Raw genomic sequence first — 27855 nt, 5'->3', positions numbered from 1 at the left:
CTTAAATGTAATTTATGCAAACTGGTTGAAAGGCCGGGTTTTGTTCTGATGTCACACTGGGCTACAACAGCTCAAGGGCTATCTCCATCCTACAGATATGTAGTGAAATCAGGAACTTCAGATACGTCGAAGGGAAGAACTCACCTCCAGACCTTTTGAGGGAAAGTATGAAAACTAATTAGGGTCCTTCCTGTCCTGAGGTCAATCACTGCAAAGGGCCTTCAAGGAGTTCTGTTTTAATTTTAAAAACAGGATCGATGTTTTAATTTTTATTTATTTTTATTTTGTTTGATGTCTTTTTACAAAGCTGGATAACTGAAATTAGAAAATTAGTTCACAAAGAAGTTGACTGAATGTTGCAAACTTGCAAGATGGAAGGATTTTCCCTCATTTCCCCTGTGAGTATATGGCATTAATTCCAGTTTTGTGTCTTTGGCTTTGCCAACAGACTGCAAAACAAAATATGTATGATTTGTTGTTGAAAAATGCCGTTCTTTTGTTATTTATAATACTAGAAGGTTTTCTGCTGGCTCGTGGGTGTATAAAATTAGTGATTTGTTATTTAATGAATGGATGGGAAGTTAACATTTCCCCTCTGCTTCTTTTATCTCTTCTGCCTTTCACTGATATGACCCCATACAGTATTATTTTATGGGTATAATAAGCCAGCAGGCATCTAGGGGTGGGAAACTTGGCTTTGTGGTTGACTGTTTGGTTTTGTGTGATACTGTAGGTATATTGTAATCTATAGCTAAATATAGGTTTTGGTGTTCATGCTATATAGTTTTAGGCGACAAGGGAGAAAACAAAATACAAAGGAAAGAGAGTTATGTTCTATGCATTTTAGGATTGTCCTCTCTTTTTAGGGACTGTATTTTCTTGTCAGTATCCGGATAATTCAGAGGAATTTCATCTTTGCTTAGAACTCTTAGCTGTTACATTAAACAGAAGCAAAATCTCTTGAGCTCATCTGGTTTTCCCAACTCCTCCATCTTAAATGAGACAAAGGGGCAAGACTTTCCTGCTTAGGTTGATCAGATGGAATGTTCAGGGGATAAAAACGATTCTCTCTCTTTCTCCTCCTGCAGACTGAAGCATTCATTAATATTTTACTATATGCTTGTTCCAATATTCTTGGTCGTTTTTATTTTTATTTATGTTAATTAGTATCAAATTAATAATTAATTTGGTTGGCATTTGTAGTTTTCTAAGCACACAAATGCTGTCTTATATATTTGGAGTAGATTTCATCCGTGCTTGGAAAACTGGCAGGCCAGAAGTCCACTGAAATACGACCCATTGCTAAACATGTTTTCTCAGAAATACGTCTTTCTTGATCAAGTGGGACTTCCTTGTAAAAATATTTAGGTTTGTAGAATTTAAACAAATGCATATTTAATTTCAAAGGTGCCAATGAATCTTGCTTAACTGTGTAGGAGTACATATTAGGAAAAACAAGATAAGCAAATTTGATTTTTTTCTTATCACCTGACATATGGCTGTGTGGTTGAGCAGGGCAGGCACGTTTTCAGTTGCACTTTAGGATGCAGTGAAAGTAAGTAGAATACTAAATAATTTTGGATGTATCTTCATCAACATCACCATCACCACTGTAAAGTAGTTAGACTATGTAGAATACTAAATTATTTGGCATATAGTTCAATGCATTTGCAAAACCACCCCTTAATAAGTCAATATGAACTACTTTGCATTATCTCAGGCTACTATTTTTGCACACTTAGAAGGAAGCCTCACTAAAATAAGTGGGCTTAACTTCTGAATGACCATGTGTAGGTTTGCACTGTAAAGTACTTTTATTGCAGAAGATTCTACAGGTTAATATATCTCATTGCACTATTTGCCAGGATGGGAATACTCCATGAATACCGAGAGCCAACAAAACATACACCTAATACTCTGTGTTGCTGGTTTACTTGCCTACTTGGTCTTTTTTTATCGAGCATTCACCCTGATTTGTTTGGACAAATTTTGCATTGAAGTTATACCGCACCACTGTAGTTGTTTGTAAACTTACTTTATTTAACTTTGCTGTTCATGGAGCATTCATTAAGACTTGCTTGTGCACTGCAATTATCCCACACTTTCTGGTGCATTTTCCTATCACTTTTCTCATCACAAAAGTTCATGTTTGTTTTTGGTTTGGGTTTTTAAAAAAGCACTACATACACCATATTTGTGCAGCATCTGATTTAATCATAGCCACAAAATAGTGGCAGTTTGGAAGTGGCCTTTGAGTATTTTCACAAAGGATGCTTGGACTGCAATTGTATGTACACTTATTTTTATTTTATTTTTTTTAAAAAAATAATATTTATTAAAGTTTCAAAGAAGTTACAAAAATGAAAAGAAGAAAAACAAAAAACAAAAAATACAAAATACAAAAAAATAATAATTAAAAAACAAATCAGTCTTTCCATGTCTTATCTTTCATTTGCTTGTTTCCCTGACCTCCTCACACCTCCCTTTTTTGTATTCTAGTTCAATAGTTGTTTCAGCAAGTCCTTACCATTTTTGCTTTTATCTTGATATTTTATCTTTATATATTGTAACTTTACATTTTACCTGTTAAGAATCCATTTTTACATGCCACTTTATAACATTATTGCTAAAACCACATAACTTCATGTATGTACACTTATTTGGGAGTAGGTTCTATTCTATTCAGTGTTATCAGGTTGCAGTAACTGCTTTGTAATGCGGCATGTGCCACTTATGAATGGTACACAAAATACGTAGCATGACTTTTGAAAATAAAATGTACATTCTAGTCAACGTCAGGGGCAAATGTCCCACCCTGGACTCCTCCTTTGGAAGGGTTTGATAGAAATCTGATAAATTATAATTTTTTAAAGTTCAAGCCATTCCTTGCTAAAAAGAAAAAGTTACAGAACGCTGAAAAATTAAATAATGCTTACTCAGTTTAAAAATGCCAAATTGTGGATAGTCACGAGTGCCAATTGTGACAGCTTCCCATGGAATGAGAATTGCATATTGGGATTTTCCTGATTTAAAGATGATTGGAGTTATATTCTGATGAGAAGTTATCTATAATTCATAATCCCCAACATCTTGTAGCTTTGCATGTATTTACCCTAGGTTGGGGTTGCAAATTCTTGTGTGTGTGTTTGTGTCCACGTCGCATAAGGCAATATCCTGTTTAACAGGATGTAACCAGAAGCAGTCATGGGGGTATATGATATAACCCTTTCCAGTTAAGTGTTACTAAAGTGGCAGCCCTATGGACACTTACCAGAAAGCAGGGCCAGCTCAAAGCATATCACCACTACAGGCAGGACAGCAAATTACACTCTCCCCCAGGTCAAAGAAGTTAATAATACAGAAAGTTAAGAACATAAAACAAACCTGCTGGATCAGGCCAATGGCCCATCCAGTCCAGCATCATATTATCACAGTGGAAACAGCACTCAGCTCACCTGCGATTCCCAGCAACTGGTCTTCAGAGGCATAATGCCTCTGACAGTGGAGGTCAAGCATAGGCATTGATCCCCTTATACAGTGGTACCTCTGGTTACGAACTTACTTTGTTCCGGAAGTCCATTCTTAACCTGAAACCATTCTTACCCTGAGGTACCACTTTAGCTAATGGGGCCTCCCACTGCCGCCGTGCTGCCACCGTGTGATTTCTGTTCTCATCCTGAGGTAAAGTTCTTAACCTGAGGTACTATTTCCGGGTTAGTGGAGTCTGTAACCCGAAGTGTTTGTAACACGGGGTGTTTGTAACCCAAGGTACCACTGTACTGCATGAATTTTTATAATCCTTTTTTTAAGCCATCCAAAATGGTGGCCATTACTGTCTTCTGGGGGAGCAAGTTCCATAGTAATTGCGTACTACGTGAAGAAGAGCTTTCTTTTATCTGTCATAAATCGTCCTACATTCAGCATCATTGGATGTCTATGACTTCTAGTGTTGTGAGAAAGGGAGAAAAAGCTTCTTGACCCACTTTTTCCATGCTATGGGTGGCCAATTTATTTTTCATCTGAGGCAGAGAATTCCACAAGCACCCCTCCCTGGCAATAAAAATGAACATGTCTGAAATCTTAAAAATTGCTATCCTTTCATGATATCCAGAAGGTAGCTGCCCAACGTTGACCTTTGGTAGGTTTAACCCTGCTGGAAAGTAAGTTCCACTGAAGTCATTGTAACTTACTTCTGTGTAAAAATGCATACACTTGGACTGAGAGAGCTGTATGGCTGCCAAGGCAGGTTTCATGATGTGCCATTACAATTTTTTAGCTCCCTCTAAAGATTAAGCATGTTTCTGTGCACTTTTTAAATGTATTTTTTGTTGTTGTTGTCATAGGGGCATTTAAGTGGTTCTGTGTGCACATACATGTAGAAATGTTATGAGAGAATTGTCAGTTTGCATAACTCCTTCTGGGGAGATACATTTTTAGAACCCTAAAAATTTGTTGAAACCTGTTCACAGATTTTCACTGGAAATGGGACGTGGACAACCAATTTCCATGTAGCGCCACTTTGGCTAAAAGTTGGGAAACAAATGTAACCAACAAATAAAACAAAGCATCTGAAAAAGCAAGCTATAGAGCTTGTTTTTGATTTTGCAGTGAAACTCCTGTTTTGGTGCTAGTTGAGGGAACAAAAGTCTTTTTCTTTTTCTTTTTATAACCGTTTCAGTCTTTAAAAAAGGGATGCATAAGAGAGCGAGGGCAAGGGAAGGCCCATAAATTGTTCTCCACAATCCTGAGGGTATTTTTTTTTTTACGTAGATAAAGTACTACAGGAAAGGACAGGATAAAGCACTTGAGGCTTTTCTGTGGGAGGGGTGGGGGTGGGGATTTGACTCTTGCATCTTTAACAATTGAATGACAAGCTATACCTGCTGAAATCCCATCTTTTACACAACTATTAAAAGTGCAGGACCTCTGTCCTCTTTTTTACCTGGCCACCCTACTCGCCAATAACACATAGGTGCAAACCCTGCCTTTCCAAATTGTTGCAGCCCCAATAAAATGATAAGCTCCAAGCTTTCTGCCATAGAAATGCTAGGTTAATCATACAGCCCTAGTGTAAAGCAACCCCATTGTATATGAGGGCAAGAGTGGTTCTGCGTATTCCACTGCCAGGTGGCCGACATGGCTCACAGATACCCTTGTTGAAGTAGTGTAGATAATATAGTTGACTGGAGTCTTCTGGGGTGGGGTCCTGCCTTTTCCAGGGATATTCCCCACGCTCCCACTTTTATTAGGACATGAATATCTTCATTTTCCCAGGACAGCCCATCTATTTGTCATTAGACCTTACGAGGGTCCTTTGCCATGCTACCTGTCAATGATTAGGGCCAGGCTAAGTAAGTAAGGTGACTGGCCACAAGCCACACATTTTGAGGTACCATTTCTAATAGCAGTGACTAGTCAATAGGAACACAGGAAGCTGCCTTGTACTGAGTGAGTCCACTGGTCCACCTAGCTCACTAGTGGCTACACTGACTGGTAGCACCTCCAGGACTTCAGGAAGGAGTCTTGCCCAGCCCTACCTTGGAGATGATGGGCTGGTAAAGGTAAAGGACCCCTGACAGTTAAGTCCAGTCATGAACGACTCTGGGGTTGCGGCACTCCTCTTGCTTTACTGGCCGAGTAAACCGCAGACAGCTTCTGGGTCATGTGGCCAGCATGACTAAGCCATTTCTGGTGTACCAGAGCAGCACACGGAAACGCCGTTTACCTTCCCACCGGAGTGGTACCTATTTATCTACTTGCACTTTGACGTGCTTCTGAACTGCTAGGTTGGCAGGAGCAGGGACCGAGCAACGGGAGCTCACCCCGTTGCGGGGATTTGAACTGCTGACCTTCTGATCGGCAAGCCCTAGGCTCATTGGTTTAGACCACAGCGCCGCCCGCTGCGCTGGTACATCCTCCTAATTATTTAAGTTTATGTAGTACTATATTTTAACACCATTGTATGAGACATTTGGCTTTCCCCTGTCAGGCACCAAAATGCCTTGGCCAGACTGTGGCTGGGTCACAAACCAGAGTAGTGGCTCAGTGTTAAAAAACAGTATTGCCAGCAAAGCTCCCCAGGCTTCTCCTCATCTGCCTTCTCATTTGCCTTTCACTGTTTAGTTAATAACTCATTTGTTCACTGGGGCTTTTAAAAAAACACCAAGCAGAAGTTGCTCCCCTTGTTCTGCTGCTATTTAAATGTTACTTATATTTTTTTAAAAAATTGCTTCAGTTAATTTTTTATTTTCCTTTATTTTTATTTTATGTATTGTTATGTATTATTTTATGTATTGTTTTTATTGCAGAGCTTAATGGTTGGTTGCACGTTGCCCTTTAACTAACTAATGTTTTTGGCTTCATCACTGAATCCTACCTTTCCCTGAGAAGATGTTTGGAAGTGCTGCTCATGCAGTCAATATCACATGCTCAAAATGTAAGACTTAGCAGGGAAGAAAGAAATCCAGGACGAATGATGAGAGATGTGCATAATAAATAAATAATATCCAGAAGCCAGGGAGGTTGATATGCTCCGAGAAGGAACATTTAATATGATCTTCTAATCCTTTCTAAAAACCATACAGTTATTTTGTAATTCTTTCCAAGGAAATGAGGTTAGGTCTGTCCGTTAAACCAGCCTCAGCTGTGCATCACGGGGAGTCATGTTGGGTATTTCTGAATCATCTGCCAGAGAAAATTCATATCATAATTTAAAATAGCAAGATTAAAATATGGTGCATTTATGGAGGAATTGGAATTGGCTATATCTGGAGATGGACAAATCTCTCAAGTTCAGCTCTCCAAGTTTCTCATTTTTCAGTTTTTGATTCAGTTCTCAACATTTCTGCAACAATGTGTAAATTTAAATTTTTCATGAAAATTCATCATCAAATCTTAGTGCAAATTTCTCCCAATAAACCTATTTTTGTATGCAGTTTTGACTAATATACAAATTTGTGCAAGCAATTTCCCCTAATATAATGCATTTTGTATTCTTCTTTCACTAATATATGCATTTTATGCACACTTTATCCTGGTAAGGTAAAGGTAAAGGGACCCCTGACCATTAGGTCCAGTCGTGACCAACTCTAGGGTTGTGGCGCTCATCTCGCTTTATTAGCCGAGGGAGCCGGCGTACAGTTTCTGGATCATGTGGCCAGCATGACTAAGCCGCTTCTGGTAACCAGAGCAGTGCACGGAAATGGCGTTTACCTTCCCACTGGAGTGGTACCTATTTATCTACTTGCACTTTGACGTGCTTTCGAACTGCTAGGTTGGCAGGAGCAGGGACCGAGCAACGGGAGCTCACCCTGTCGCGGGGATTAGAACCACCGACCTTCTGATCGGCAAGTCCTAGGCTCTGTGGTTTAACCCACAGCGCCACCCGCGTCCTTACTTTATCCTGGTATATACACTTATTAGTTCAGATTCATTTCCTGGAGAACCTCATTACAAATCTGAAGACGTGTGAATTTTGAATGGTAGTTGTGTTTCAGTTTGCATATTATTGTTATTTTATATGGTAGGTTCACCTTTAGATGTGAACAGAATCAATTTTCTCCCCAGCTGTATCAGGGGTTGCATAAGTCATATATTGTTGCCACTCACTGTCTCCCATAGTTATGATCTTGACTAACGTTCAGATTGTGCCCTAAAAAAGTCTTCTATATTACAATTTCTCTCAGTGCATAACAACTGACCTGCAGACAGATACTCTTTAAAAACATACAGTCACAAGTCATTCTCGTAGCTATTGGGGGCAGGGAGCTAGCTGGGGTTTTTTTGCCCTGGGTGAAGTCTCCAGAGGGGCACCCTTGAGGCTCCCAGCCTGTGTAAGCAAATCTGCATGGGTATGTGTACCAAATTGGGTATCTGACCCGGGTAAAATAAAGCCTAGTTTTGCCCGTGCACAACATAATATGGGATTCCTGTCTGATAGTTTAAGGACTACCAACTTAGAATAGTGGTAGAACAACTAATGCCAAAAATAAAGTGAATCTGTACTATAATGATTTATGCACTGATGTGAATCTAGGAGATTTATGCAGCATGCAATAGAGCTAATTCTGTGGGGAGGGGCTCGGCGCTCCTGAAAACAGGATTGACATCAAAATAATAACTCCAATTGTACATAAGAAAATAGGAGCCTAGGAAGAGACCTTCTGGATCAGACCAAAGGCCTATCTAGTCCAGCATTCAATTCTTGCAATAGTCAACCAGATGTTTACTGTCTCATGATTAACAGCCATTGAGAGCCTTTTCCTCCATAAATGTGTCCAACAATCTTTTAAAGCCATCCATCATGGCGGCTGTGTCTACAGTCTTGTATTCTTGTAGCTCTGTAATCTGGTGTATGAACTTAAAAGGCTCCTTCAGCAACAGCTAGGATGTTCTCACTGAGTAACCTCCCAGCTCGCACTGTCATGGGGTTCCAGTATGAACTTTTTACAGAGTCACTTGCATTCCAGTTCATTTCCTTGCCAGAATGGCTGCTTGTGCTGTTAATAAGGCTTACGATGAAAGAAAGAAACCTACAAGATGGTTAAGCGTTTCACCTTAACTCTGCTTCTTAATGACAACAGGGTGATATGATTTACTTTACTGTTTGTCACTGTAATGTACTTTATGGGGGAAATACAAGCAGACCCCACCAAGACTAGAAATATAAGCAAAGAATCGGGGGGGGGGCAGAATGCAGGAAGCACAGTTGGTGCAACAGTTCAAAGCAAAAAACCACATCAAGCATTACTTTCTTTCTTTTTTTGCATTAGAGAAAGTAAAATCACATGGACTTTAAAAAACTGTTATCACAATAGGATGCCTTCTAGATATATACTTTCTTGTGATCTGAATAAGAACTGATATTTAGTTTATGGTAGGAGATGGCTGTTGATCTGCAAGGACCAAATACACCATAAATACATATTTGTGTTTAATATGCATATTTTTTAAAATGCAAACAGCCACTGGCAGGAGCCCGGCAGATAAGTGTTTGAGACTGCAGCATATGTGGAGGGAGTGCTTAATTTTTTCCTGCCCTCTTGTTATTCAGATGAAAACTGATCTTCCAAAACTGCACTTGCATTGGGATGGAAGCTCACATGCTTCTCTGTATGCAAGAACCCTGCTGAATCAGACCAAAGGTCCATTTAGTCAAGAATCCTGTTTTCTAACAGTAGTCAAACATGCCTCTTGGAAGTTGTGGTGGGGCTGTATTCTATCCCTATGTGTAAGCATAGGAAATGTTGTGGCACTTTGGGGGGAAGAGCCATAGCTGAGTGGCTCTGGTCGTGATTTGTATGCAGGAAGTCCCGGGTTCCACCCCTGCCAACTCCAGGTAGTTCTGGGAAAGACTGTTGCCTGAAGACTGGGATAGCTGCCTCCAGTCAAGAGGAGAAGAACCAATGGCCCAATTTGGCATAGGCCAGCTTCCTATATATTGTGAGAATGCCACAGAGCCCAGGTTGCACTCCACTGTGCCCCTCTTGTGGAGTGTTGCCAACTCTTCTCCAGCCTGGTACCTGGAGCCAAACCCTCCATAAGGTACAGGAAGTTTTGAATGTAGTGTGATATACATAAAAGTGACACCCAAAGGCTGCCCGCCCACCAATGGTTTCAGAGGTATCATTTTCCAGGAGTCTAGATCTTCAGGGTGTGTGAACTCCTGCTGGTTCCTGCCTGTCCACCAGCTGGCACGGATATGGTCCTGTCAGCAAGGCCTTGTGCTGCCTTCGGGGTTTGTTTCCTCAGCTTATTACAAGGTTGCCCAATGAGAAAACAGACTTTTCCCCAGCGCATTTCCTGAGCTCCTAGTGAAAGCGTGAGAAGCCTCCATCTGGATGAGCCCATAGTCCACAAAGACTGGCCACAAGACCAGAGAGAGGAAACAGCAGGCAACTTTCAGATCCCTTTCTGACTTACAGTTCTTTGAAACGCACATAGGCTTTTCTTTTCTTGGCATTATAAAGACAAATGTTGAATGGAAAAAACCTAAGTGGCGACTTGCAGGAGGGTTTTCAGGGCAGACTTTGTATCACCCAACCTCTCCAGTTGTACCTATTTGATTGCCATTGCATCTGCTATCTAACTTCAGTGGTGAGTAGCACGTTCTTAGCATTTATTTGCAGGGCTTTACTGTCACATTCTTAGGCTGAAGGCGCCTCTTCTTGCACAAAAGGAGTGCGTGCTGCTGACCCACACCTGCAAAAACATGTGACTCACCAAGCCAAATACTGCAATGTACTGTGGTCCACCAGGTGTTAAGCAACCTTCCTGCTTACACAGTCTTAGTCAGACAGCATGCACAGGTGGTTTCTTGAGCTCCCTGTTGGGTGCTGTGCATGGACTGATGGCCTCTATTCCTCTTGTTTGGTCATGATTTGTACATGCCCACTTTAGTGCCTGTCACTGCAGTCTGATTGAGCCATGGAGCTATGAATAAAAATCCCACTTCAAAACTGCAAAAAAAATGCTCAGGGCCTTTAAATAACTCTTTTCTCCTAGAATTACATAGTTACTTTGGACTGGAAGGCTGTAAATTAAGTTTCTGTTTTGGTTCTAAGACCATGTATCATTTTAAAGTCTTAGACTGGTATATCACACTGAAATTACGCAGAGGGTGCTAATGAGATCCACTTTTGTGATACCCCAGAGGGCTCTTCTGAAAAATACCAGACACAGGTAAGTTGGAAGCTTATAGTTTCAAGGCACGAGCTGCTTACTCCATGTGCAGAATGGCTTCTTCACAACTGCTGCATACTTAGGAAGCCCAGCTGATCTTTCTATATTGAACAGGTTCTTAGAAGCATCTTGTAGACAAAGTCTAGGAAAGCCATGTCAATGCCAGTGCTTGAGAATGCTGGCTGGGGTGAAAGGGACTGCAGTCAAGCAACTTGGAACACCTCTAGTTGACCCTTTTATTGTGTGGGGGTGGACCATGTGGATCAGTCCCACCTCCCTGCAGAGGGGAAAGGTCATGGAAAAGTCTAGTTGCACCAGGAAGCGATCTGACCATGCACTTCTTTGTTATGCTGGAACTTAGTGTCAGATCACCCACGTCCACAGAGGTAAACATCAGATCTAAGGCATGTCCACGGCAATGAGTCAGGCCAAACTTATTCTGGGACAGCCTCGTGGAGGCCTTGCTTTCCAGAAAGTCCCAAGCAGCCCCTTGTAAGGTTGTGTTGGCATGGATGTTCTAGAGCATGAGACATCATTTGCTAGGTGTTGTGGATTTAAATTCCTCTATCACATCATTGTAACTAACTGACAAAGCCAATTCTTGTTCAATGTACAAAATCATGAATGAAGGATGGTCAGGGTGGGGTAGACAACAATGCAAACAAATAAGGACAAGAAAGAGGTAAAGAGGCAAAAAACTAACCGAGCAACCACAATAAACAGGGTCAAGAAGCGAAAACAGGAGACCAGAGGCAGGGCATATCTGGAGGAATGAGGGTGGGATGGCTCCTCCCCCCAGTTTCATGCTATAAAAGCAGCCCCTCACCCACAAACAGTGGCAAGCAAAGCTCAGATGAAGAAAGGGCCATCAGACAGACATAGACAAAGGCAGAACAAAAATGCTGGAATGAATCTGCAGCTGCCGCCTGTGCCACTTCCAGGGACAGCAGAAGATGCAGATCCATTCCAGCCTTTTTGTTCTGCCTGTGTCTTCTTCCCTGTGAGTCATGCTAGGTGAAGGAGCTGGGTTGCCGCTCCATACTCTGTCCTTCTCACCATGATTACGTTTTTTTTTTTAAAAAAAACTTTGTCAGATGGTCTAAGGCAGGGGTGCCCAAACTTTTTTCAAAGAGGGCCAGATTTGATGAAGTGCACATGTGTGAGGGCCGGCCAAAGTTGCTGAGCTTTTTTTAGGCCCCCAAAACGGACTTTGGACATGCCTGGTCTAAGGCCAGGGTGAAAAGGTATGTTTTCTTCAGGTGAAAACTACATAATGAGGATGCCAGACACACTTCTGTGGGGAGCAAATTATACACCTTAGAGGCGATGACAGAGAATGCCCCCTCCTGGGCTGCTACCCCCCCCCCAGCTTCTGAGGGTGGTAAAATGATCAAGGCGGGCCCCTTCTGCCTCCCTGAGCCTCTAAATGCTTATAGTTTCTTATTGATTGACAATTGGGTTGGGGGATGCACATCATGAGATTAAATTCCCCTTCCTACATGATACAGGGAGTTTCAAGAGGGAAGAAAGAGGAAAGAGCACTTTTCCCACCCTCTAGGACTTCCCCTTCCACACTACGTAGAAATAAATAAAAAATTCAGATTCAGGGCTGACACTAACAGTCCCAAACCTGAGTCCCAAACCCAAAACAGTCCCAAAACAGTCCCATACCAAGGCAGGAGAGGTTTCAGAGCAGGGGTAGGGGGAAAAGTATGTTCCCCCACTCTTTTTTCTAAAACTTTTTTGCCCCTCTGCAAATATCCAACAGTCCTTCAAAGTTGCTGTTCCACGACGACTGGATCCTGTTAGCGTCTGGGAAGTACATTGATATATTTTGTGGTATTTTGTGGTTCCCCTTTGTGTGTGTTTGCAATATCCTATCATTTTGTTAGCCTTTTATGTTACCGTATCTCCTTTTAAATTTTTTGCTTTTTAATAACTTATTTGGAGTGTCTATTGCTCCCACACAAACATCCTTTTTTCAGCCTTTGTTCACTTGCCTTCTATGGAGAAATCTAGATATTGTCATCATCATCATTTATTTATTTTTATGCTGCCCATCTAACTGGGTTGCCCCAGCCACTCTAGGCAGCTTCCAACAAATTAAAACATCAAACACAGTAAAACATCAAATATTAAAAACTTTCCTATACAATCATCACCATTCAACGTTTTCTGTATTTTCTCTTAAGTGTGGCAATTATTTTTCCACACAATACAATTGCAGCACCAGCCTGTCCAGTGTGGGCAGGGAAATATGCATCTCAGGGCTTCTGTACCTTTAATTTAATATCTCCTGTTTGCAGGTCTAACCTTGCAATTGCTTCTCCTACAGAGGATTTCTTACAGATAGCTTCCTGTAATTACTCCAGAATCCATTCCCAGAGGGGAGGCTTTGAAAACTGCTTTTTTCTCAGTATTCTCTTTTTGTTTTTCCTCACATAAAACAGAACTACACTGTAAAAAACACACAATAAGTTGACAAGGAAAGCAGCTATAAAGACCTCCCCTCTATATAAGAACAGAAATGACTTTGCTTCAAGTAACAGAGGTCATTCAAGAGCAAATGAGACCCTATTCTTCTTTAATCCCACCCAGCCACAATCAATACCAACCATCAATCAATAGGAAACTATAAAACAGGCAGGACCTGCAGGAAACTGTCTTGTTTCAGGCTAGACCCAGACTGGTGAGGATCCACAGCAAGGTGTAGAAGCAGTCCAGAGACTGAGTATACAGCAAGCAGTGCAAGCAAAGTCAAGAGCCAGTTCACAGTCTGGTCACACAGAGGTAGTAGTTCAGTCAAGGGCCCATAAACAGTAGGCCAAGCTAAGTGTCCAAGAGGAGGCACAGGGTTGATGGGAATACAATGTTCCAGGTTACTCAAATGCTGGATCTAGACACATCAAAGAAGCGTTTCAGTTAAACACGTTGCAAACTTTGTATGAGAAATCAGGTTAGCAAAAACAGAACTCCATAGTACCATCTGGTGCCACAGTGTTAGAATGCATAAACAACGCATATAAAGCACTTTTTCTTTGCCAGTGCAGCTGAATCCCAAGACTTGTATTGAGGCTTTTAAGACAGAGCCCAACCCAGAGCCCAGCTAAAGCCCAAGTTTTCTGCAGAAAGCCCTCCTTATGAGGAGGGCCCTACTCTTGAGGAGCCTTTTACTCACAAGGAGTCCTTCTGTGCACTGAGCACTTCTCATTACTGTGAGGACCTCGGTGTGCCTCTTGAGATGCTATTGCTCTTGGGGGATATTCTGTCTCTGCTTCATAAGAGGAGGCATCTAATGTGAGCGTGACAGGCAATGATCTTTGGCTGAATGGAATTTAGAAGTGAGCAAACATAACAGAGGGCTTGGGGGCATGGAGAAAGTCACTGCTGGATAATAAAACTCCATTCAAAGTGTATTGCGGGGCCTCCGTTTTAATTTCACTCTCAATTTCGGAAAAGCAATGCCTCAGCAACATTAAAGAGCTTTAACATGGGTGTAACCAAACTGCTATACAGACACAGTATACACTGTTACTCACTGGATACGTAATACCAAATCTACTTATCTATTATTATTTCTGGTGAGGGCTAAAGCCATAAATTGAAGATTTTTGCTGTATACCCAATGTGGGCATTTGTATGCTATTCTTGTTTTCATAATTTGAAAGCTGCAGTGTTTCCAGATCAGTAGCTTTTAAAAAAACTTGTAGCAGGTAAATATAGAAATCAGTTTCATAATATTCACAATATTCCAAGCCTTTCTATAACTATTGAAAAATGCTACATTTCTGCATTCAGCTTCTAACTTTTAGTTTAGACTAATTTAGCAGCTCTAATAAAATTGCTCAATAAGGAAAGGTTTTCCATTGCCAAGCATCTGAACAGTAATTACTGTTGGGCTATTTCAAAATCTTTGTTGAATTCTGAACTAAGTCCATGCCAACTTTGCATGGACAAGATATTGCAATATTTAAAATGGAAAGAGAATTGGAGCACTGAAAAGAGAATCGCAGAAGAGCTAAAATTTTGTGGTAGTTACAAACATAAATCATATTACAAAACCAAACACTGTTTGGGAATTGTGTCTTACTGGGCAGAAAGTCCCAGAAAACACATACTGTGACAATTAGCTGTCTACAGAAGCACTAGGGCCAAATTTCAAAATACTCAGAGAAATGCAATGCACTGACTGAAGGATCAAATTTTCAAATGCAGAAAATGAAATGGTTTCATTCATCCATTCTTTTTGATTCTCTGCCATCTCAAAAATGTTTCCCCAAAAGTTGAAAGCCAGTTCGAATCCTATGTTTCAAAGAATGTCCTGTTTCCATGAAATGACAGATACACAAGCTTTTTGCTGTTGTGTTCTCTTGGCATAAGAATAAGGAGATCTACAGGTGCTCTGTCAAAACTGGGCTGGGACAATCCCCCAATATACTTCCATGGTCTGATTTACTTATTAACCCCCTGCATCTGTAATACCAAACTACTTTTAATTTTTAGCTTGGATTCTGTAATCTCCCTAATGATGTTATAGTTTGTACCGTTATACCCTTCTGATTGTGGTGATGATACATATTCTGCCCCCTACTGTATTTCTCCCTACTAATAGCACTCTTGTGCTGGATCCCTAAAAATTGCTGATATGCCCCAGCTAAGGCTCTCAACTATTCTATGGTCTAACCACATCGGAGAGATAATGTTTTAATGCTTTCCAAACACTGCTTCAATACTTTCTCCACCATTCATGCTGATATGTATTGTTCCAGCCAACATACATATCTGCAGTGTTTTGATCTTCCCCAATCCTATCCTTTTTGATGGGCAGGGGACATAATGTTGGTCTTCGAATGCTCATGTCTAACAATTCCTCCCTCTTGCAGCCCTCTGAAGATCTGATATCCTATGAGTCAGACATCTACAGGCAGTCCCATGACAGTTACCAGTATCTGAACAGTGATGCAGATAGTCATGGCGGTAAGTGAGCTGTAAGGCCTCTGGGAAGACTAGAGTGATGGGTTTGGGGACATCTGGAGGAGGAATGATGTGTCTTGTCTATTAAGCACATTTTTCAGTAATGATGTTTCATATGCTTTATGCTAGCACTGGCACTGAGTTAAAGCAATTCCAGACCACCTAGATTACATTAAAGAACACAAGCAACTTTCAGGAAGTAGTTAACTGTTGCACCATCATCTCATAGACCAGGTGCAGGGAATCTTTAGTCCTCCAGATGTTGCAAAACTACAACTCTCATCAACCCCAGTTAGCATGTTCAATGACTAGGAATGATTTGAGTTATAGATCAACAATGTCTAGGGAGTCAAACGTTTCCTGCTCCAGTCATAAACCATAAGCTAGATTGTTTGCTTGTTTTCATTGCAGCTCCCACAACACAATATATTGGTGACAAGGGATTGCTTGCTGTAAAGCAGGCACCCCCAAAATTGGCCCTCCAGTTGTTTTGGGACTACAGCTCCCATCAGCCCTAGCTAACAGGACCAGTGTTGAGGGATGATGAGAATTGTAGTCCAAAAACATCTGGAGGACCGAGTTTGGGGATGCCTGCTGTAAAGGCACCTCTGAAATTGTTAGAACAACATTCTGAAGTCAGACTAAAGCTGCATACACACAAAATTTTATTCTAGAATCCATGGAATCCAAGTCCACGCTGTCTAGATCTATTGCAGGCATGGCCAAACTTGGCCCTCCAGATGTTTTGGGACTACAATTCCCATCATCCCTGACCACTGGTCCTGTTAGTTAGGGATGATGGGAGTTGTAGTCCCAACGCATCTGGAGGGCCAAGTTTGGCCTTGCCTGATCTATTGTATATATTTTTGCCCTTGAAAAGCACATACTGAGAAATTGTTAAAACTGATTCTGTATTACTCAGCAGTGTATTCATTTGAAAACCACAATAGGGGGCGTATCCACACCTGTCCAATGGCATTGTTGGTGGGTGTATACCAAGATCACAATCACCACTTCCTTCTTTATTCACCTGGGGCATATCCAGGGAGGAAAAGATGTGGATAATCTAATCAAGGGGAGAATTTTCAAAGGTGTATCAAGAAACCATAACCATCCTTGTAGATGGCAGATCTAGACTCAATCTAGATTGAAAGCAGCATGTTGAGGACGAACAGGAATGATACCGGATTGAGAAAAACTACATTTTTTTTGTGTGCTACAAATGGATTAGTGTGACTGCAGCCTATGTCTGTTAGAAAGGAAGGGAAGTGTTCACCCCGCCATCTCCACTATGACTAAAATGGCTGCATTAAGCAATATTTGAAGTGAGTAGGCCAGATTCTTGTGACTATTCTCCTGAGTGGCTTTCCTGTTTCCAAGAAGCTAATGAATGCTATTTCTTAGGAAGAAAAAAATTCTTTTAACCATTTAGCCCTGTTTGGCATTCCCCTCCACAAAACTGTAACTTTATTGAGAGGGAAAACAGAACTCAATCAACTAGAGTTGACCCCACCATCCTGTTCCCTACTATGTTCCTCCACTCCAATGGAGGACACAATCACATAGAGGATAAGAGAGTGAATAGGCCTAAAGTGGTGCCCAAACATTTGCCATTGCTAGTTCCCTTTACAGAGCCTTCACGAAATTATAGAGACACAACACAACTTTATTTACTGAAGAATCTATATATTGCCTTTCAAAAGAGAGTTTTCTCAAGGTGGCTTGCAATTAATAGAAACATCTAAAACTGATTTCTAAAAATATTTAACTTAAAACAACAGCAAATAACACATTCTAATCAGCCAAAAAGCCTTACATTGTTTTAAAACAGATAAAAGACATATCAAATCCCATCTCATCATTTCAACTGAATTGAAATAAAAAAGGCATTTCAAACCCACTTAAAAGCGAACAGAGACGAAGCACACATTTCTAAACTGGCAAAAATAGCTAGATAGCCAACCATCTAATATGCAGATTGTTGTTGTATCTAATAATCAGATGGTGGTGGTGGTGTCTAAAATTTCTTGGCCTTGTGAAATAATACAGGTTCTGCCCTTATGGAAGAGAATAGGGAATGGAGCTCTAAATCATGGGCTGTTTCCCCATTCCTGCTAAGGAATAATGCATGTGTCTACGAAAAAGAGCAATGTCTTAATTTAGGTGTTCCTGGACTACAACTCCCATCATCTTTGACCCTGTTGGTCGTACTGGCTAGGGTTGATGGGCATTGGAGTCCAACAGCATCTGGAGGGACGCAAGTTCCCCATCCCTGCCTTAATTGGTTCATCTTTAGCTGTCAGACTAAAATGGGTTTATCTGCACACTGTTATCCTGATTGTAAGGAGTCAAGCGTAAGTTAGCAATAAACACCCGGTGTCAGTGAAGTTAACTTTTTATTCAAAGAAGCCAAAACAACACAGGCCTAGTGATCACAGCAACTCTTCTCAGTAGGTATTGCCCCAATGAGGCAGTTGCGAGGACTGAAGGTCCCTGCCTTCCCACAGCTGCCTAAGTCCCCTCCTCTCCAGCATTTTCCCTAAGCAGTCATAAACTGCGACTGTGTACAACCAATCTCTTTTCATTTCTCTGCGTGTTCTAGGACACCAAGGGGAAGAGGAGCTTGTTGAGGCAGGAGGGGGAGACTCTCTGGCTTCTTCAGCAGCTGCCTCATCGCTGCCTCTTGGCCCTCATCCACTTCTGCCTCTGAGCCTGGACTGCTCTCTGCCACAGACTCTTCCTGCTCACTAAACCCTGTTGCCCCTTCAGCTTCTGACACCTCCTCCTTCCAGTCTTCTCCTTCTGACCACTCACCATTGTCCCATGACCAGTCCCCTAGATCTGAGCCTTCTTTCCCTGGGGGTTTCCCTTGGGGGTTCCCCAGCTAGTGCCTCCCACCACTCCTTTGTATCCAGTCAGCCCATAAGACTGATGTGTACAGGCACATGAATATATGAACCTTCTTAAGTGCATGGAAAACAAATCCCAAGAATCCTACTGATTTTTGTCACTGGAGTGCTCCCCACCCCACCCCAACCACAGCCAATGGAAAGTATAGAAAAACATTTGATGGGAATTCTCAGACAAACTTAATGTATTCTGCCACCACACATGTGGATTTGTTTTGAGACATTTTACTCTTCTGAGATGCATTTAATTTGTCTTAGGGTAGTAAAATGTCCCCAAACACTGTTTGTGTAAAAATATTTTGCCTTGCTTGAGGCGAGATTTATATACCGCCACTTAGCAAAGCCTCTGAGGGGCTTACCCGCACACCCACACACCCCAATTCCAATTGCCTTTGCCCATAACAGTTGCCCTGTTAATTAACACATGGGAGAAACAAGCCACCTGAGCTGTTCTCTTGTCAAATAACTATGATATATGCAGAGGAACTAGACTTCTTTGAAGAAAGAGAAAAGAGAAAGGTCCGTGCTAATTTGTATTTCTCTCTTTTGTTGTTGTTCTTTCTCTTCCCACTTTCTGTATCCTTCAGTCTCTCCTCTTGGGTTAAATCTTGTTACTACTGTCAATATGAAAATCTGACCAACTTTTGTTTGAAGTTCCAAAGAAGGAAGGAAGTGGGTTACAGAAACACCCCATGTGTAGCAGTCACCTAGAAAGAGGGAGGGGTAGGCCACAAAAATTTTTGCCGATCATACCTGACAAAAGTCACATTTTGATTTTGGATTGTTTTGTTAAAGTTTGATGAAATCAAGAGTGAAATATAAGAAATATGGATGATTTATGGGTAGCTAGTAGCTAATATTTAATAAAAGACAGAAACATGTAAAAGTCCTCCCGTATGAATGATTTTCTATGTTGCTGCGGATACACTGTACCTTTAAAGCACATTCAGAACACATCATTTCCCTCAAAGAATTCTGGGCACTGCAGTTTGTTAAGGGTTGCTGGGAATTTTAATTCTCTGAGGGGTAAACTACACTGCCCAGAATTCTTTGAGGGGAAGAATGGGCTTCAAACATACAGTGTGTACACAGCTGAAGTGGGGAGCAAATATACCACCACTCTACTCCATGGGTAGAGATAGGGGAAGTGGGTCTTGTCCTTCCTTTAACCTTTCACTACATTAGACAAACACTTTCCTTGTCTCTACAGCAAACAATTCTCTCACATCCTCTTTCATTTCACATGACATTTCTCAGAATGACTCTGGCATTTAAAAGCCACCCAACTTGTACGGATATTTCACTGGAGAACAAACAAACAAAAACTTCACCGTTTCTCCACACCATCTTTAGAGCTGGACATAGGAACCAACTTCTAGAGGCTGTAGGGGCTTCAGCCCCCACAATAAAATATTTGAGGGAGCTGGGCCCCCCACAAAGTTGATGGGCATTGCCATTCAAATAGTGTGTGTGTGTGTATCATGTGATCAATTATGTAGGGCAGGGCTTACCTGGGCCCCCACAATATTTTATTCAAGTTGGCACCCCTGGAGCTAGAAGCGAGGGAAAACAGACAACCACCACCAGTGAACATTTGTGAATTGCAAAGAATGTGTAGGAGTGTAAGTGTCATAGCTTAGTAGCAAAACACATTTGCATGCACAGGGAGTTTCAGATTCAGTCCCTAACATCTCCAGTTGGAAGGATCTCGGGACTGGAGGGGTGGGAAAGAACCAGAACTTTCAGTTGGGTTGGAAATGAATCAGGATCCAGCAAAGATAATAAAGTACTGGCATAACATGTTTCTAACACCCGATCTGTTAGCATGCTGAAGTTTCCAACCAACTCAAATTTCTGTACCATTTTCAAAGGCAGTCCAAGTGAATAACTCCAACCAGAAGGTTACAAGGTCATGGCTCACTGAAGCCAGGCTCTCTCTGTCTAGATCAGGGGTCGTCAACCTTTTTATACCTACCACCCACTGATGCATCTTTCTTGATAGTAAAATTTCCTTACTGCTCACCAATGCTTGATGGAAGGAGGATTCAACTTGTGGCGTAGAACCCCCTACCGCCCACCTAGAATCCTGAAAGGCCCACTAGTGGGCAGTAGGGACCAGGTTGACAACCCCTGGTCTAGATTGGTCTATAATTGGCATACCACCCTAAGCCAATGAAAGTGTTCTGAGCCTTCTTGTGTCTCTAGGGACCAAGCAGCTCCATACTATGAAACTCCTTCCTTAAACATGAAACCCCCTCTAATATGTTGTACACTACCCAACCAGGCAGACAGATCACACAGTTATGGCACCTATACATTGACTTGGGTTTTGCCATCACCTAATCCATTACCATGGGCAAGAACTGATTTAGCACCCGACCTGAGTGGAATGAAAAAGAGAGATAAGTGTCATCCATCTACACAAGACAGTGCATTCCAAATTGATGGATCAAAACTGAGATCCAGGCACTGAGTGCTTGTCGTGCTGCTCCCTGTACTTGCTTGGGCCTACCAAACAAGGATTGATCCAGTGGCAGACGATGGTGAGTGCACTGCCTTTTAAATGTCCAACAATGCTCCAAAGTGGCACTTTATCAGGGCACTGTGGGGAATTTTAAGTGGAGAGCAGCTCACAGCTGCCTGCTGATGATTGCAGTGCTGTTGTTCACTGCCAACAGTAAGTCGCACACGCACAAATGACTCATTGCTCTGAGTTTGTGTTTCAAACCTGTTGAGATCTGCAGAAACCTAAATCCTGCCCCAGATAACAAGATCAAGTTCAAATTCCACGTGTTTGTCTGGAAACAAGATCCATGTTGAACGATACTGGAAAGAGTTGTAGCTAGCTCCTTGGTACTGTTCATAAACAGAGAACTGAATGATTTGCTTCTGTGTTTAGCAGGTGAATTGTTTTTATGTCCATCAGACCACTGCTGGGAATATCACCCCCACCACCTGCACCCGGAGTTTGAGACCTTTGGGGACAACCACTTTGCAGAGCTCCAAAACGTCCAGCCACCTCAGTTGCAGCAGCTGTACCGGCATATGGAGATAGAACAGATGCATGTTCTAGATCCTGGGATCCCTGCCACACACTTTGGGATCAACCACAACCATCAGGTACAAGCATCACCCTGTTACATACCTCTAGCAATGCCTTATTGCTTTTCTTTCTTTTCTTTTCTGAACACCAGGTTTCAGTATGAGGGAGAAGAGACCCTGGCAGGAAAAGTTATGGAAAATCTGATCCACAGCAGAAACTGTTGCTGTTCAATCAAACCATGATACTGACATAGATGAACAGAGATACCAAATGAGGGTTGAGATAGATGTTGCCTGCAGTAGTTTGTAGCCTTCCCTTGACTTGAACAACAACACAATACAAGCTGTCACTTCAAGAGCCAAATTAAATGCAGCACTTGAATTTGCATACTTATTTTTTTACTAGAAACAGTAGGCATGAGGACATTAGGACCCAGACTCTAGGGCAGGCATGGCCAGACTTGGCCCTCCAGCTGTTTTGGGACTACAATTCCCATCATCCCTGACCATGGTCCTGTTAGCTAGGGATGATGGGAGTTGTAGTCCCAAAACAGCTGGAGGGCCAAGTTTGGCCATGCCTGCTCTAGGGCATAGAAGTTTTAATAGCCCCTTTCTTCCTTGCTGTTTTCCCAACAATAATCACCCCCCTGAAGGTGCTATTAGCTCCAGAAGGGAAGTACCCATTGGCTCCTTATGGGGAAATGACAGGATGGAAGGAATTGCATGACATTTCTTTTATCCAATCCAAATCCCACACACTGCTAAGCTTACCCCCCCCTCCATGCCTTCCCTCCTACCCAGCCTTAGTAGGCCTGCAAAGAGAAGTACGGCGGTACCTTGGGTTACATGTGTTTCAGGTTACATACACTTCAGGTTACAGACTCCGCTAACCCAGAAATAATACCACGGGTTAAGAACTTTGCTTTAGGATGAGAACAGAAATTGTGCTCCAGCGGCGCAGCAGCAGCGGGAGGCCCCATTAGCTAAAGTGGTGCTTCAGGTTAAGAACGGTTTCAGGTTAAGAACAGACCTCCAGAACGAATTAAGTACGTAACCAGAGGTACCACTGTAGAATGTTTTGCCGAGAGCTTTTTTCCTAAAAAAAATGTTTAGAGGTACTCTCATTTTCCTACTCATATTGAAATACTGCCCCTCAATGAGGCCAAACTTTCACAACATGTTGAGGGGTATACATACCCCTGCACCCCCCAGGAAAAAAGCCCTGGTTTTGCCTACACGGTGACTCAGAGAGCAGCTGGATTCAGTGACCACTATTGGGTGTAACCAAACTGTTATGGCTACTCTGTTGTAGAGATGGGAATTTCCATTCCATGGCAGAGAACACCAGCTCACCAAAAAGAGGAAAGGCACTAATATTTTTGGACTGTAAATTGAAATTGATTTGAAAAAGAAAAAAAGCGGAGCAGAAACCATAAACAAACAAACAAACAAACAAACAAACAAACAAATTAAATGAGCACACAAGAAGAGCAGCTAGGCAGGGAAGAGTTAAACATCCTTTCCTTGCACGATGCAGTCTTGAAGGAAATCCCCCATGCACCCACCTACCTAGAATCCCTCATTACATAACGTAACGTAACCACTTCAAGGTTTCAACCGCTTTGAGGGTTGTTGTCTTTTTTGCAATCAAGTTGAATATAAATTTCACAAAATATATAGTAAAATAACATGTAGGCCCTCAGAAACTGGCTGTGTGTTTGTGTGTAAATATTACAAATTAAAACACAGTTTCTTAACTCCACACTCACTGGATCCTCTTGTGCCTTAGGGCATCACACTAACTTTATCTGCACTCCTTCCCACTTGGCATTGCTGGTGAAGGAATACATTTTCATTGCCTCTAAGAGCTTTCATAGGAAAGCATCTGCAGTTCTATGTGAGGGAGAATAAACATGTTACTTACATGGCACAGTGAAACAGTTACATTATCTTGCTGCTACTCAGCCCAGATGTGAAACCCACAATAGCTTTAATTGAAACCTCTTGAAAATTAATATTCCACATGCTATCACCTCAGTAAATGATGCTAGAAGGGGAAAAGACATGCTGGCTGCATGAGGGGCAAAATTTCACAGGCGACATTGTCTTCCCTCTTGGCAGAGAGATATTATTATTATTATTATTATTATTATTATTATTATTATTATTATCATTATTAATTACACCCTTCATGTGCAGACATATAGAAGCATATATTAGTTTAAATAACTTACAAAAATGCATGAAACTCTCAACTTCCCTTGCCTCTCTACTACACAAACACACACCCCATCTCTAAGGCTGCAGTTTTGTTTAACTATAAGGTGCTCAGTGTGACTCAGTGGATAAGGTCAGTAGTTTTACCCTTGAATATTTGGCAGGAAATGTGCACACACAGTTACCCAATCCCAGCCCTTCCAACCTTACTCATCTCCAGACAATTTGCCAAGTCATTAACCGCTTGTTGCTGTGCCCCTGAAGCAACATAATTGCACATTCTTTACTGAGGCATTTCGGAATAACATCAACAGAAAAACATCAGGTGTCCAATGCCTGACCTACTGGGCAACCAAAGTCATGGGCAAAGTTCCATTACTATCTTATCTTTCAAGGTGCCCTTTCTGTCCCTCTTTGTTCCAAACACACTTGTGACATATTTCTTGTACATATGACCAAAGACAAGGACCAGGCATTTGCTTTTATGGACAAATGAAACAGTTCTCTCTCTCTCTCTGTTTTCCCCAGTGAATGCTACTGTGCCTTTTTTGCAGGTAAATGCACCTGTGAGTTGACATGCCAATCAAAATGACATATTTCTCAACTGCTCATGAGTTGTTTGTAAGAAAGGGCCACATCTACACTAAGAAGAGAGCTCAAAGCATGCTCACAGTGCTACGAGACCCTTTTAGTATTATAATATTTTGTTGGAAGCTGCCCAGAGTTGCTGGAGAAACCCAGCCAGATGGGCGGGGAATAATAATAATAATAATAATAATAATAATAATAATAATAATATAATTGTTTGTCTGTATGGATCCTGAGCATGCTAATGAAAAGAAATAACTTAAATGTGATTGACTGAGAGTTCTTTAATTTCCCGTGTCACTCTTGCAGCGACATCCACCTTCTTTAATTGGAGTATTTTCCATTCCCACCACACTCCTTTATCCCCAATACTTTTTTTGCTTCTGACAGGTTACATTTGTGCCTCGTACCGTGTGTGTGTATCCCTCTCACCACCGCAGTTCTGATGACGAAGATCCAGACAGACAGAGTCCACCACTGGAAGTATCAGATGGGGAGACTGATGTTAGGGAACCTGGCCCTGGGATTATAAGTGGAGAAGCAGGTAGGTGTTCAGCACTAGGGATGCAACTCACTGTTGTGTACCAGTTCATCTTTTGGTTGCTTTATCATTACTCTAACTTGGTCTGTTGTGGTTCACATTTCATCAAATTTGGAGCATCCCAGCCTGGCATAGTGATTTGCAAAAATAATATTTGTTATTCTCTTGACAGTAGCATGTTCCCCTTTTACATAACGGATATCATTATATTCCTATATTTTTCACTATTTACAATACTGCTACTGCTATTGATTGCCCGTTATCAAGCAGCCGTCCCCTGTCCCCCCTAGCAGTTTTACTTTAAGCCATATTTACTTGGGGTGGGTTTTTTAATCTAAAGATTAAAAAACATTGCTTGCATGTAAATGACAGAGATCACTAGCAAGACATCCCTGACGGGAATGGGCATTGTAACACAGCAACAAATCTCTGTCAACTTCCCTTCCTCACGCAGAAGAAAAGGTGGCAGGGCAATTGCTGCAAAATGCAAAGAAAGCAGCATTTTAAACTGACCTATATTTTGGATTATGGCATGTGTGCAGCGGCAGAGCTTCATGCTTCGGCACTGGGGGGCAGAGAACAGGCTGGGGCATGGCTGGTGTGCATCCTGGGGGTGTGGTGTGCCACCTGCAGGGGTGTGGTGCCCAGCATGGGCGGAACCCCACCAGGATCGCGTTGCCAGGGGCGGTGCACTCCTGCTGCCCTCCTCTTCCTCCGCCAGTGCATGTGTTTGAGTCTGGTACAGAATGTTCATTGATGATGATGAAAGGAAGGATACAAAGTACACAGATGGGGTAACGTCTCCCTCCGCCCAGTGAAATGTTGCAGAGGCTAGATGGGTGGATTTTTCCTTAGCATTTTGCAATAGTGAAACTGACATAGCTTTTGTGCAGCAATGTATGAGACGCTCGGAGAAACTCAGAGAATAATCATCTATTTTTTAAAAAGAATGCATATGTGTTTATAAAACTACTCCCATTCAATGTTATTACTTTAACTCGCTGCCCAAACATTCCCACACACAATGATGCAATGCAGAACTATTTAAGTAGGGAGACAGGGTAAGAAATACAACAATGAATGTTAATGGCTACCATTGTCACCTCAATAAAATAGAGTTCAATGGGAAATAAACTTCAGCATATCTGAATTGCACAACCAAAACAATGACAATAAAGAGAGTTTAAGAAATAATTGTTCAATATGGCAAGGTTTTAAGGAAGCAGCATTGTTCATTCCATCAGATTGTGTGTGTGTGTGTGTGTGTGTGTGTGTGTGGTATCAATAAAAACAACCTGCTTGCCTGGTAAGTGAGTGAACTGCTGCAGAGCTCGTGTCCCTGTTTGATTATTGCAAAATTCCCTACCATCCCTAATCAACACCTTGCCCCATTATACCTTTCTGTCCTTATTTCCTTCTCTAGCCTGCCAATGGCCATACTTCCCTCTTCCAACTCATCTATACTGAAAACCTCCTGTTTTCTTGAGCAACTCCCTTGCCATCCCTTGCTGCACATGCAAAAATTCCAGGTTCAATCCTGGCATCCTTACGTAGGACTTAGACTCCTGTCTGAAACCCTGGAGAGCTGCAGACAGTCATTTTAGACAACACTTCAACAAATTGTCTCATTTGGTATAAAGCAGTTTCTAAGGTCCTCACTAGAGCTGTGTGCAATTTGCCTCTCAAAATTCCCCACCTCATTTGTGAGGAGAAAAATTGGGGGGAATCATTTAACTGAATTACCTCAGCATGAAGAGAATTTCTCTAATTGTTTCTTTAGGGTGGTGCTCCCCATTCAACAGTGGCAATAATATTGTGCCATTCATTTTTTGTAAGTTTTTGTGTTTGTGCATTGCTGCAAGTGGAATCAGCAGCAACTATGATGGCAGTTTGGCCACCATTTTGCAGCCTCTTCCAGTGCTCTGAATCTAGCGTTGTTCTGGGCTTGGGGTGGGGGATAACAGCAGCCACAAATATGTGGCCTTTTTTTTCTAGAAGAGGGAATGAGAAGAAGAAAAATCCCAGGAATCTTCTTTAAAAGATGTGACGTTTTGGCTCCTTTTCGAACACGGCTTACTTTATTTCTTCCTACAGGCAGTAAAAAGAAAATCCGACTGTACCAGTTTCTTCTTGACCTCCTTCGAAATGGAGATATGAAAGATAGCATCTGGTGGGTGGATAAGGATAAGGGCACTTTCCAGTTCTCCTCCAAGCACAAAGAAGCACTGGCTCACCGCTGGGGCATTCAGAAAGGCAACCGCAAGAAAATGACCTACCAGAAGATGGCACGGGCACTGAGAAACTACGGCAAGACTGGGGAGGTCAAGAAGGTCAAGAAGAAGTTGACCTATCAGTTTAGTGGAGAGGTGATGGGAAGGAGTGGCATGGATAGGAAGCACTATAGTCTTTGAAGGAGAGACCCCCGAATAATGAAAAGCCAGATAATAAAGACACATGAGTTGGACTTAGCAGCAGAGGTTACCAAACACATCTTTTACTATGCTTCCAAAGCCCTCATCTCTATCTCATTGAGGCGAAATTTCAACAGTGTTTCTGGTACGAATTCCCTTCTTCAGCTTTGAAATTCCTACAGAACCCAAATGCAACAGGTTGGACACCGCAGGGATTTTCTTTTTTTTAAGGGAATGTATAGATATATTATTTTCAGAAAATATTTCATTGTGCTGTAATTAAAATTTGCAGCTGACGAAGTTTTTTGTCCTTCACAGGCAAGTCGCATTTCACCTTCAAAGACTTTGCCTTAGCTTACAGCTTAAAACTAGCATTAATACAGGCTCTGCTATAGTTCTCCATGGCTAGAGAGAAGTTTGCAGATCTTGGGAATATCTTACTGTGCAAATATTAATAACGTGTAAATATTTAATAAAATCAGGTTTAAGAAAA

At 41.8% G+C, this 27855-nt stretch overlaps 1 protein-coding gene across 4 annotated transcripts; it reads left to right on the top strand.

The window, feature by feature from the left end:
• On the top strand, positions 1-27855 carry SPI1 (Spi-1 proto-oncogene). 4 transcript variants are annotated; one of them, XM_083605719.1, is made up of 6 exons: positions 115-165; positions 308-398; positions 15564-15657; positions 21463-21683; positions 24801-24954; positions 27046-27855. In XM_083605719.1, exons 2-6 carry the CDS (start codon positions 354-356, stop codon positions 27360-27362), a joined length of 831 nt encoding a protein of 276 aa, XP_083461845.1. In that variant the 5' UTR covers positions 115-165; positions 308-353; the 3' UTR covers positions 27363-27855. The 4 variants fall into 4 exon arrangements, with proteins under 4 accessions (XP_083461846.1, XP_083461847.1, XP_083461848.1 ...); XM_083605720.1 differs by having other exon boundaries at positions 1-398; XM_083605721.1 differs by having other exon boundaries at positions 56-398; positions 21466-21683.

Source organism: Podarcis filfolensis, assembly GCF_964270895.1.
Source record: "Podarcis filfolensis genome assembly, chromosome: 1".
In the NCBI taxonomy this organism is placed as follows: Eukaryota; Metazoa; Chordata; class Lepidosauria; order Squamata; family Lacertidae; genus Podarcis; species Podarcis filfolensis.
This window is presented reverse-complemented; position numbering and strand designations above follow the sequence as displayed.